The sequence below is a fragment of the Bos indicus genome, chromosome 2 (assembly GCF_029378745.1).
Source record: "Bos indicus isolate NIAB-ARS_2022 breed Sahiwal x Tharparkar chromosome 2, NIAB-ARS_B.indTharparkar_mat_pri_1.0, whole genome shotgun sequence".
Taxonomy (NCBI): domain Eukaryota; kingdom Metazoa; phylum Chordata; class Mammalia; order Artiodactyla; family Bovidae; genus Bos; species Bos indicus.
The window spans coordinates 120,013,293-120,025,111 of record NC_091761.1 but is presented as its reverse complement, the minus strand read 5'-3'; the positions used below and the strand labels follow the sequence as shown (position 1 = coordinate 120,025,111).

The 11,819-nt window shown below is 52.8% G+C and overlaps 1 protein-coding gene across 1 annotated transcript; it reads right to left on the bottom strand.

Moving 5' to 3' along the window:
• LOC109577003 (intestinal-type alkaline phosphatase-like) lies at positions 1-3,711 on the bottom strand. The gene is made up of 11 exons (XM_019985697.2): positions 3,513-3,711; positions 3,318-3,434; positions 3,090-3,205; positions 2,724-2,898; positions 2,472-2,644; positions 2,094-2,219; positions 1,933-2,005; positions 1,704-1,838; positions 1,421-1,612; positions 1,089-1,205; positions 1-961 (listed from the first exon to the last, which is right to left on the bottom strand). Exons 1-11 carry the CDS (start codon positions 3,577-3,579, stop codon positions 666-668), a joined length of 1,587 nt encoding a protein of 528 aa, XP_019841256.2. The 5' UTR covers positions 3,580-3,711; the 3' UTR covers positions 1-665.
• Positions 3,712-11,819: the final 8,108 nt, after the last annotated feature.

Here is an 11,819-nt window from a genome sequence, read left to right as displayed (position 1 = left end):
TCACACTTGGAACAGTTTATTTGAGGGCAGCTTCCTCCCTCCCAGGAGGGCGGGGCCTCTGTCCCCACCCCCAGCTCTCCCGCTGCTCCTGGGATCTCCCAGGGGCACCGGGGCCACCCTCACAGCAGCTGAGACCTGGGACAAGTCTCCTCTCCTCTGGGTCGCTGTCTCTCTGTAAAGATACCGCTGGGTTCCTAGAAGGGGCTGCTGAAGACTGTGTTGAGGGCCGCCTGGCACTCCTGGCCCCAGATGTCTCTTTGGCCAGCGAAGTGCCCACAGAGTGGGTTCCAGGAGGACGGAAACCACAACTCCGCGGAAGCCACGCCTCCTGGAAGTCAGGCAATCAGAAGACACGCCTCCCGGAAGCCCCCAGTGGGGGTCTCGTAGGCTCTGGTCCGCTGTGGGGAACTGGTCCGCTGTGGGGAACACCTCTGGTGCCAGCCTGGTCCTCAGGCAGGGCTATTGGGTGGGGAGAAGAGACTGGGTGGTCTGAGGCCCTGCCTGGAATATCCTCGAATATGGGGCAGCTCCTCAAAATAGCTGAGGCCACTGAGGTCTGGGGCACTGAGGACTGTGGCTCTCACAGGAAAGTCAGGACCTCAACCTCCAGGGTGTTTTGGGTCCATCAAGGTTGGGGGCGGGGAGGAGACCCGGGTGGGTGGGCCTCAGTGCAGGGTGGGCACCAGCAGCAGCAGCAGGGCCCCGGCCAGCAGTGCCAGTGAGGATGGGCAGGCAGCCTGGTGGGCGGTGTCCGAGGGACCACTATGGGGGTGAGGGTGGCAGTCGGTGGTGTAGGGCTCCACGCAGGCAGCAAAGGCCATGACATGCGCCACGAAGGTCTGCTCCTGCACGCCGTGCACCAGGTGTGCCCACGGGCCTCGTGCAAACACTGCCACGTCCTCACCGGCGTGGGTCTCGCTGTCTAGGGGCACTGCAGCTTGCTGCTGGTACTCGGGGTCCGCTGAGAGGAGAGAGGTGGTTCAGGGAAGGAAGGGAGGCGACCTCCACTTCCCAGGAGTTCCGGAGTAGGGTCTTCCCCTCCTCCCATCCCTCCGCCTTGCTCCCCAGGGCCCACCCACTGCACTCACTGCTCTCCTTTTCATTCACATCAGGTCGTGGGCCCACGTCCAACCGGTACCCCGGACCATTGCCATATAGGAGGGAGGTGTAGGACTTGCCATCTTTGGCCTTGCCATCGGCCAGCCCTGCAAGGGAGAGGGGACCCTGTTATCACACTGACCCCAGCTTTCGGGACACCTCCTGTGTGCTGAGCGAGGCACCTCTTGTGTGTTCACTGGTTTAATCCTTACCAGAGTGAAGTGGGGCAGTTACTATTATTACTCCAATTGGCAGAACTGGTTCAGAACACTTTGTGCCAGGTAACTTAAGAGCAAGGACCTGCCACTCTCTGTGGGATTACCGAAAATGGAGGTCCCACGAAGTGGGTAGCCACCGAAAGTGAAGACATGAGAGTGGTCGGCGGTGACAAGGGTCAGTGTGTCTGCTTCACTGGTGAGCTGGCTAGCCTTGGCGATGGCATTGTCGAACATGATTGTCTCATTCAGCGCCCAATAAGCTGTGTTTGCATGATGTCCATGGTCAATGCGGCCTCCTGCAAGAAAGTCATGTGGAAGGTGAGTGATGCCAGACCCACCCTGAGTGCAGCTCCTTCCCCCTCTGATCCACAAGGAGCTGCCACTCACCCTCCACGAAGAGGAAGAAGCCCCGAGGGTTTCTGCTCAACACTCTCAGGGCTGCCTCCGTCATCTCCTCCAGGGATGGGTCCGTGGTGTGGTCTCTGAAGATTTCATAGGCCATTTCTCCTGGCTGAAAGAGGCCTATTGGAAATGGGACCAATGGTGACCCTCAAGCTGGGGATGGGGGGCCCATGGCACCCATCCTGGGCAGGTGTGGGTGGGGTGGGGTCGTTACCCATGAGGTGTGTTACACTGGAGTCATCGGCCGCCTTAAGGAGCTCCGTGCGGTTCCACACATATTGGGCTCCCTGGGAGGGCAGAACCAGGCCTCAGTCCATTAGCCCGACACCCCAGGCCCAGCCCCGCTGTACCCCCGCACCCATGAGCCCCCATCACCTGGTACTTGGCCTGCCACTCCTGCACCAGGTTCCGCTTGTCCTTCCGGACTCCATTGTCATCTGGGTATTCAGGGTCTGGGGTCCCCGCAGGAAACATGTACTTTCGGCCTCCACCCAGGATCACCTGGGACCAGAGATTAGGGCAGATGGGTTCAGGGCCTGGCTGGCCCTTTACTCACCCCCCCTCACACAGTCCCTGCCTCCCCAATCAGGTCTGTGGGATGGTTTGTCCCCACCAGTTAACTTCTACAGGGTGACCCCCACCCCCACCAACAGAGACCCTGCGAGACCCCAGGACTGTGGGTTGCCTGGAACTGTATTGAGAGTGTATCCCACCCCCTCTGCCCAGCCTCGCCCTGTGCCCATCATGTCGCACATCAATGTCCATGTTGTAGACGAGCTGAGTGGCGATGTCCAGGCAGCCATACGTCTGTGCATCGGGAGGCAGGTCAGCGTCAGAGAACCAGTCTCGATTCACAGTGTGCGCGTAGGCCCCAGCTGGGGATGCATCCTGCACCCTGGTGGTGGTCACCACTCCCACTGACTTCCCTGAGGGTGGCAGAGGTCACGGTGGGCCACCAAGTTCTCTGAGCCTGTCCCTGCCCAAGAAACTGACCCCCAAGCCCACCTGCTTTCTTGGCCCGGTTTATCACAGACGTGACCTCATTCCCACGTGTCGTGTTGCACTGGTCGAAGCGGGCGGCTGCACTTACACCAATGGTCCTCATGTTGGTCTTGACCCCACACAGGTAGGCGGTGGTCGTGCCTGCACTGTCGGGCACATCTCTGTCCACGTTGTATGTCTGGGGGCAGAGACGCCTTTAGCTCTGCTGGGGTAGACACCCAGCTCCTGAGCCAGGCCCTGGGCCCATCCTTACAGCCCCCAGCCCCTATCTCAGCCCCCAGCCCTCCTGGGGCTTTCCCTCCTACCCTGCTCCCTAGGCCCACACCCACCCCTCTGGTGTAGACCACCCTGAGGCCACTTGGCCCTTACTTTGGACAGAGCCAGGTATGGGAACTGGTCCATGGCCAGGGGTGTCTCAGGTCCCGGCTTGCCAGCCATCTGCCCCTTTAGGATCCGAGCAGCTGTCACCGTGGAAACCCCCATCCCTGAAAGTACACAGTGTCAGGTCTGAGTCCCTGGGGCCAGCCTGGGTCAGCCGGCAGCCCAGGATTCCAGGGTTGTGGGGAGACAGGGTGTGGACCGACCTAGCGCACTCACCATCACCCAAGAAGAGGATGACATTCTTGGCGGCTGTCTGGATGGGCTGCAGTTTCTTAGCCACGTCAAGAGCCTGGGCTGCCTGGCGGTTCCAGAAGGCGGGGTCTTCTTCCTCAACTGCTCAAGGGGAGAGTGGAGGTCAGGTCAGCCTGGAGCCACCCACTCTGAGTAGGGCGCCAGGAGTCACCTGATTACCTGGGACAAGGCCGAGGGAGAGCTGTAGCTGCAGGCCCAGCAGCAGCAACACGCAGGCCCCCTGCATGGCTGTGTGATGGTGGAGGGTCAGGATGGGACCTGCGGAGGCCGGGTCTCAGGCAAGGCTGGGACACCAGGTTACAAGCTGCAGCACTGGCTGCCTGGGCTTAAATCCCTGCTATAAAAGTCTCCGTGTACCTCCCAGTGCCCCAGGTAACCACACCCTGTCCCTTACCTGCCATATGACTTTGAGACCTGTTGCCAGAGGGACGTGGTGGGTGTGGCTGAGCCAGCAGGAGTCCTGAGGATTCCTCATAGGATGGTCCCCAGGTGTCTCTTCAAGATGGGGTGGGGATTAGGGTGCAGATGACTTAGGCCTGAGGAACACTTTCAAGGTCTTGACTGAGGCTCCTCCCGTCCCTCTGCTCACCAAGTCCTGTGGGAGAACCATCTCTCCTTCCTTCTCATGTATATTTTCTGAGCCTCAGCATTGGTTCTGGGTGCTGAGGGAGGTGTACTTGGAAGCACAGAGCCTGGGCTTGGGGCCCTAGGTTTGGTTTCCTGAGGCGGAGAGACACTCTACTTCTCAGCAGGCTTGATCTGGACCGGTGGGGTGGGCACTGGGCTAGATGGGGCCCCTCTGCCATGGAGAAGGATGGGGCTAGAGGTGACAGCAGAGCGGGGGCCTTGTCTTTGTCTTAATTACTGAAGGCCAGACCGGGTGAGCACTGATGTTTGTGTGTAGTCAGTCAGTTCAGTTGCTCAGTCGTGTCCGACTCTTTGCCACCCCATGGACTGCAGCATGCTGGCCATCACTGACTCCCTGGTTTGCCCAAACTCATGTCCATCAAGTCAGCGATGCCATCCAACCATCTCGTCCTCTGTCATCCCCTTCTCCTGCCTTCAATCTTTCCCAGCATCAGGGTCTTTTTCAATGAGTCAGTTCTTCACATCAGGTGGCAAAGTACTGGAGTTTTGGCTTCAGCATCAGTCCTTCCAATGAATATACAGGACTGATTTCCTTTAGGATTGACTGGTTTGATCTCCTTGCGGTCCAAGGGACTCTCAAGAGTCTTCTCCAATACCAAAGCTCAAAAGGATCATTTCTTCGGTACTCAGCTTTCTTTATGGTCCAACTCTCACATCCATACATGACTACTGGAAAAACCATAGCTTTGACTGGACAGACCTTTGTCAGGAAAGTAATACCTCTGCCTTTAATATGCTGTCTAGGTTAGTCATAGCTTTTCTTCCAAGGAGCAAGCGTCTTTTAATTTCATGACTGCAGTCACCATCTGAAGTTATCTTGGAGCCCAAGAAAATAAAGTCTGTCACTATTTCCATTGTTTTCCCATCTATTTGCCTTGAAGTAATGGGACCAGAAGGAAATGGCAACCCACTCCTATATTCTTGCCTGGAAAATCCCATGAATGGAGGAGCCTGGCAGGCTACAGTCCGTGGGGTCACAAAGAGTCAGACACGACTGAGCAACTTCACTTCACAATGGGACCAGATGCCATGATCTTCGTTTTTTGAATGTTGCGTTTTAAGCCAGCTTTTTCACTCTCCTCTTTCACTTTCATCAAGAGGCTCTTTAGTTCCTCTTTGCTTTCTGCCTTAAGGGTGGTATAATCTGCATATCTGAGGTTGCTGATATTTCTCCCTGTTAGTGTGTTCAGATCAGATCAGATTAGATCAGTCGCTCAGTCGTGTCAGACTCTTTGCAACCCCATGAATCGCAGCACGCCAGGCCTCCCTATCCATCACCAACTCCCGGAGTTCACTCAGATTCATGTCCATCGAGTCAGTGATGCCATCCAGCCATCTCATCCTCTGTCGTCCCCTTCTCTTCTTGCCCCAAATCCCTCCCAGCATCAGAGTCTTTTCCAATGAGTCAACTCTTCGCATGAGGTGGCCAAAGTACTGGAGTTTCAGCTTTAGCATCATTCCTTCCAAAGAAATCCCAGGGCTGATCTCCTTTAGAATGGACTGGTTGGATCTCCTTGCAGTCCAAGGGACTCTCAAGAGTCTTCTCCAACACCACAGTTCAAAAGCATCAATTCTTCAGCACTCAGCCTTCTTCACAGTCCAACTCTCACATCCATACATGACCATAGGAAAAACCATAGCCTTGACTAGATGAACCTTTGTTGGCAAAATAATGTCTCTGCTTTTGAATATGCTATCTAGGTTGGTCATAACTTTCCTCCCAAGGAGTAAGCGTCTTTTAATTTCATGGCTGCAGTCACCATCTGCAGTGATTTTGGAGCCCAGAAAAATAAAGTCTGACACTGTTTCCACTCTTTCCCCATCTATTTCCCAAGAAGTGATGGGACCGGATGTCATGGTCTTTGTTTTCTGAATGTTGAGCTTTAACCCAACTTTTTCACTCTCCACTTTCACTTTCATCAAGAGGCTTTTTAGTTCCCCTTCACTTTCTGCCATAAGGGTGGTGTGATCTGCATATCTGAGGTTATTGATATTTCTCCCGGCAATCTTAATTCCAGCTTGTGTTTCTTCCAGTTCAGCATTTCTCATGATGTACTCTGCATATAAGTTAAATAAACAGGGTGACAATATACAGCCTTGACGTACTCCTTTTCCTATTTGGAACCAGTCTGTTGTTCCATGTCCAGTTCTAACTGTTGCTTCCTGACCTGCATACAGGTTTCTCAAGAGGCAGGTCAGGTGGTCTGGTATTCCCATCTCTTGAAGAATTTTCCACAGTTTTTTGTGATCCACACAGTCAAAAGTTAGTGTGTTAGGTGCCTGTAAAGGGCCAGCAGGGGTGGGTCCAGTGCTCAGTACATGACATTGACCTCCTCTTCTTTAGACAGATAGATGGAAGGCAGGGGTGAGTCTATTCTCTCCACAGGTCATTCACACACTCCCAAGTGTAGCTCATCATAAGGAGCTAAGAGGTTTCAGTAACCCCAGGTTAGGTTCAAAAGCATTCCTCCCATCTGGCAATCCCAGTTCTGGCTGTGTATCCTCAAGAATTGAAAGCAGGATCTGGAAGAGGTATTTGCACACCCATGTTTGTAGCAGCATTATTCACAGTAACCAAGAGGTGCAGGCATCCTCAACCATCCACAGCAGACAAATGGATCAACAAAGTGTGATACAGTTATACAATGGAGTATTACGCAACCTTAGAAAGGAAGGAGTCTGACACTTTCTACACCATGAATGAACCTTGTAGACATGATGCTCAGTGAAAAAAAACACTCACAAAAAAGACAAATGCTATGTGATTCTACTTCACTAGGTAGCTCTAGTAGTCAAATGCATAGAAACAGAAAGTTGGATGGTGGCCTCCCGGAACTGGGAGGAGGGGACTGGGGACTTGTTTAACGGATACAGACTTTCAGTTTTCAAGATGAAAAAGTTCTGGAGATCTGTGGCCAACTGTATGAATAGACAGCACTACTGAACTGGGTCATAAGAATGGTGAAGAAGATAACTTTTTTCTCCCTTTTTAAGTTTTCATTTTTTTCCTGCATAGCCAGACATTCAGGATCTTAGTTTCTCCAGAAAGGATGGAACCTGCCCTAAGTGGTGGAAGTGGAGAATCTTAACCCCTAGACCACAGGTTAAGTCCCAAGATGGTGAAATTTACATTTTTTTTTTTTAAATCAGAAATTTTTTTTGGACTTGCCTGGTGGCACAGTTGGTAACATCCACCCGCCTGCCAGTGCCCGGGACGCAGGTTCGATCCATGATCCGGGAAGATTCCACATGCCCTGGAGCAACTAAACCTGGGCGAGACAGCTACTAAGCCTGTACTCTAGTGCCTATGAGTCACAACTACTTAGGCTGTGCTCCACAATTACTGAGGCTTGCCCCTCTAGAGCCTTGGAGCCCCAAATAATTCATCCCAGTGATGCAATTACTGACGCTTTCCCACCCTAAAGCCGGCAAGTCATAACTGGAGCTTGCTCCACTACAGCCTGTGATCTGCAATCAGAGAAGTCACTGCAATGAGAAGCCTGTGCACCGCAACTAAAGAGTAGGCCCCACTCCCTGCAACTAGAGACAGCCTGTGTGCAGCAAGGAAGACACAGCACAGCCTATAATATACAAATAAATACGGGATTCCCAGGTGGTGCTAGTGGTAAAGAACCCACTTGCCAATGCAGGAGACCTAAGAGACACGAGTTCGATCCTTGGATCAGGAAGACCCCCTGGAGGAGGAAATAGCAACCCCCTCCTGTATTTTTTGCCTGGAGATCCCAGGGAAAGAGGAGCCTGGGGGAGGTGGGAAGCGGGCTATGGTTCATATGGTTGCAAAGAGTTGGACACCACTAAAGGGACTTAGCATGCAGGCAAATAAATACAGAAATGTGTACGTGTCCAAAAAAAATTTCTTTTCCAAAGAAAAAATTCCTTCCTACAAGCCCTGCCCACCCCAGGGGACCTTGGTAGCCCCCTGCCCAGCGTGCCCTCCCCTCAGGCAGAGCCTCTGGGCTCCTCCTCCCTTGACCTGCTGTTCACTCATTCAACACGCTGACCCAGGGTATCCTCTACTTACCCTCTAGAGCAGGGGTCCCAAACCCTTCCAGACTGAGGACTGGTACCTCCCATTAGGTCAGTGGTGGAATTTGATAAGAAATAAAGAGCACAATAAAATGTAATGCACTTGAATCATCCTGAAACCATCCCCCTTCTTTCTAGTTTGTGGAAAGTTTATCTTCCAGGAAACTGGTCCCTGGTGCCTAAAAGGTTGGAGACCCCTGCTTTAGAGGACCTGCCTGCTGGGGGTGGGGGGCATCATTGCTGCCTCTGTCCCCCATCCCTCAGCTGCCTCTGTCCCCCTCATAGTCCTGTGCTCAGAAATTTTTTGGCTAAAGCTCAGGAGGAACTAACTCCTGGGCAGGCCCTTAATTAATTGATTGATTCTTTTGATCAGTCCATAGCTTAAATTTTTGTTACTCCAAGATTCGTCTTCAGTCCAGTATATTCCCTGTCCCTTTGTTAAATGTGAGTTTTTGACATGAAATGACTGTAGATTCACACGTGGTTTTAAGAAGCAATATAGACATCCCTTGCATGCTTTCTCCAATCTTCTCTGATGGTATAACTCACAGATTTTCACATTTCTGTTCAGGGCCAGCCGTTTTACCTGCACTTACTTGCGTTTGTGTGGATTCTGTACCATCTGTCACATGTGTGGGTTCATGTAAACACACCAGAATCAGGACACTGAACAGCTCCAACCCCCAGGGCCCTTTATAACCATGCTGCCCTCTGTCCTTAACAGCTTCCTGTGCTCCTAAAATGTCATTTTAGGGACTCCCTCTTGGTCCACTGGTTAAGACTCCACACTTCCACTGCCAGCGGTGGATGTTCCATACCTGGCCTTTGAACTAAGTAAGATCCTGCATGCTACATGGTGCAACCAAAAAATAAATAAAACCCTGTCATTTCAAATAAGTTACAGGAATGGAATTGCCCAATCTTTGGGAATGGTCTTTTTTTCCTAATTCCTAAGTCTCAGCCTAATTCTTTGGGGATTTAGTGGAACAAGGCTCAGTAGTTGACACCTTGTATATGGGGTTGAGTGGACCCTAGGCCGTGTTTAACCATTTACATGTGGAAGGACCTCTGGGCGGATTCCAGGTTTGGCTGTTGTAAATAAAGCTGCTGTGGGAATTCCCTGGAGGTCCCGGGGTTAGGGATGGATGTTTTTGCTATTGTGGGCCTGGGTTCAATTCCTGGTCAGGGAACTAAGATCTTGCAAATTGTGCAAGAATGCCAAAGGAGAGAGAAAAAAGAAAAACAGCACAAATCTTCACTTACAGGTATGAGCATTCCATTTCATTGCATTTTTTTGGGTATATGCTCAAGAGTGCAATTGCTAGGTCATATGGTTGCTGTGTGTGTAGCTGGTTTTTTTTTTTAGGATCTCACCTCCCCCCAACACCTTCCCCGGGAAAAAAAAAAAAAAACCTGCCAAACTGTTTTGTTGGCTGCACAACTTTGCATTCCTACTTGCAATGTATGAGGAAGTCAGTTTTTCTCTGTTCACACCACTTGGTGTTGCCACTGTTTTTAATTTTAGTCATTCTGATAGGTATGGAGTATTTATTTACTTTGGCTGCCCTGGTTCTTTGTTGCTGAGCATGGACTTTCTGTGGTTGCCGTGATCAGGGACTCCTTTCTAGTTGCAGTGGGATGGCTTCTCATTGTGGTGACTCCTCCCTGTTGCAGAGCACAGGCTCTCAAGAGCTGGCTCAGTCGTTGTGGGACTAGGACTTGGTTGCCATGCAGCATGTGGGAACTTCCTGGATGAGAGATTGAATCCAGGTTCCCTGCCTTGGCAAAAGGATTCTTAGCCACTGGACCACCAGGGAAGTCCCTAAAGTTTCTTTGAATATTATTCTTATAATGACATTAAGTGATCAGGAGCTATGATCCTTCTCAGTTTCTTAGGAATTTTCTCCTGTGCCTGAGTGGGACTGAAGACCAAATACAAACCACGTGTCACTTGCAGTAAACAAAGGGTGTTTGTTCAAGTTCCTACCAGGGCACCTGGCTCCCTACTCTGGGCCTGAGTCACCTGAGTGAGATGAGAGCCTGTTACACTCCCTCCCTTGGGGCCCAGGGATAACCAGGCAGCAGGCAGCATGGCTTCTGCTCTGCAGTAAGAGATAACACCTCCGGTCTTGTTCTCTGGGGTTATGGATGCCTGGGAGGCCAGGCCAGCTCCATGGAGCCTGCTCTGTGTGGGATAGTTGTTCCAGTCTCCCTGTTCTCTGGGAAGAAGGCCTTGTCCTGTGGGGTCTCAGCCGGAGCTCAGCACCCTCTATCATTTTCCACATTTGCCACCCTGGGCTCTCTGGGCCATGTCTCAGCCCCCACTGTAGGCACTGTCAGCAGGGGACAATGCTGAGCTCCTTGCAGCACCAGGGCATCCATGGGGGTGGGGAGGGACTGCCTTCTGCCCTCTTCCTGCCCTCTGAATCTCAGGATGTTCCCCTGGAGACGTAGTGACAGTCCTGCCACTCAGATGAGAGTAGGGCAGCAGCTGGGAACAGAAAGGCTTTGAAGATCTGGAACCAACCCACTCCTTCCCCAAACTTTGCAGAAATGGAGGCTGTCTTTCTAGGGCAAGTGCTCCTTGGGCCCGCATGTCCACCTCTCATTTCTGTCTCCCACCAGCCCCGTAGGAGTGGTATGAATGTCCCCACAGGAACTGGCATGCAAGAAGCAAACACAAGCTTATAGTGAAAGTAGTGAAAGCCACTCAGTCGTGTCTGACTCTTTGCAACCCCATGGGCTATACAGTCCATGGACTTCTCCAGGCCAGAATCCTGGAGTGAATAGCCTTTCCCTTCTCCAGGGGATCTTCCCAACCCAGGGATCAAACCCTGGTTTCCCACATTGCAGGAGGATTCTTTACCAGCTGAGCTGCCAGGGAAGGCCTTTTTCTTGAGGGCCACATCTAGTGGAACTCATGGGACCAAGGAGGTGACGAGCCACCAGATGACCACATGGGCATCAGGCAGGGAGGTAGGAAGGATGAGCACTGGGGCTGGAGACTGTCTCTCTGTTTTCAGAGAAGGTGAAAGCCTGGCTTTGGGGGGAGGGGAAAACTGCAATTTGGTCCAGCCGCTGGCCTCACCTGGCCCTGCTGACCCCCTCGGGGCCCCTGCACCGCTGTCTTTCTGCGTTGCTCCTGCCCTCACCACCTTTGGTCTTTGCTCAGTGTCAGCCCTTCATCAGCCCCTCCCTGACCTCCTGACGTGAATCACACCCCCACATACCCACACACAGACACACACTCTGTGCCCCCATCTAAGGGCTTTTCTTCCCACGCGTATCACTCCTGTATCACACTTAGTACAGTTTATTTGAGGGCTGCTTCCTCCCTCCCAGGAGGACGGGGCCTGTGTCCCCACCCCCAGCTTCCCCGCTTCTCCTGGGATGCCCCAGCCTGGAAGGGGCACCGGGGGGCCACCCTCACAGCAGCTGAGGGACCTGGGACGAGTGTCTTCTTCTCTGTGTCACTGTCTACTCTCTGTAATGGTACCGCTGGGTTTCTAGGAGGGGCTGCTGAGGATTCTGTGTCAAGGGCCCCAAGACTGTCCTGGCCCCAGACACCTCCTTGGCCGGCCAGGTGCCCACAGGTTCCAGGAGGACAGGGAGCCACAGCTCCCCGGAAGCAACAGCTCCCCGGAAGCCATGCAACCAAAAGCTGCACCTCCCAGAAGCCCCCACCTCGGGTCGGGTAGGTCCTGGCCCCCTGGGGGACACCACTGGTGCCAGCCTGGTCCTCAGGCAGGGCTCTTAGGTCAGAAAATACTG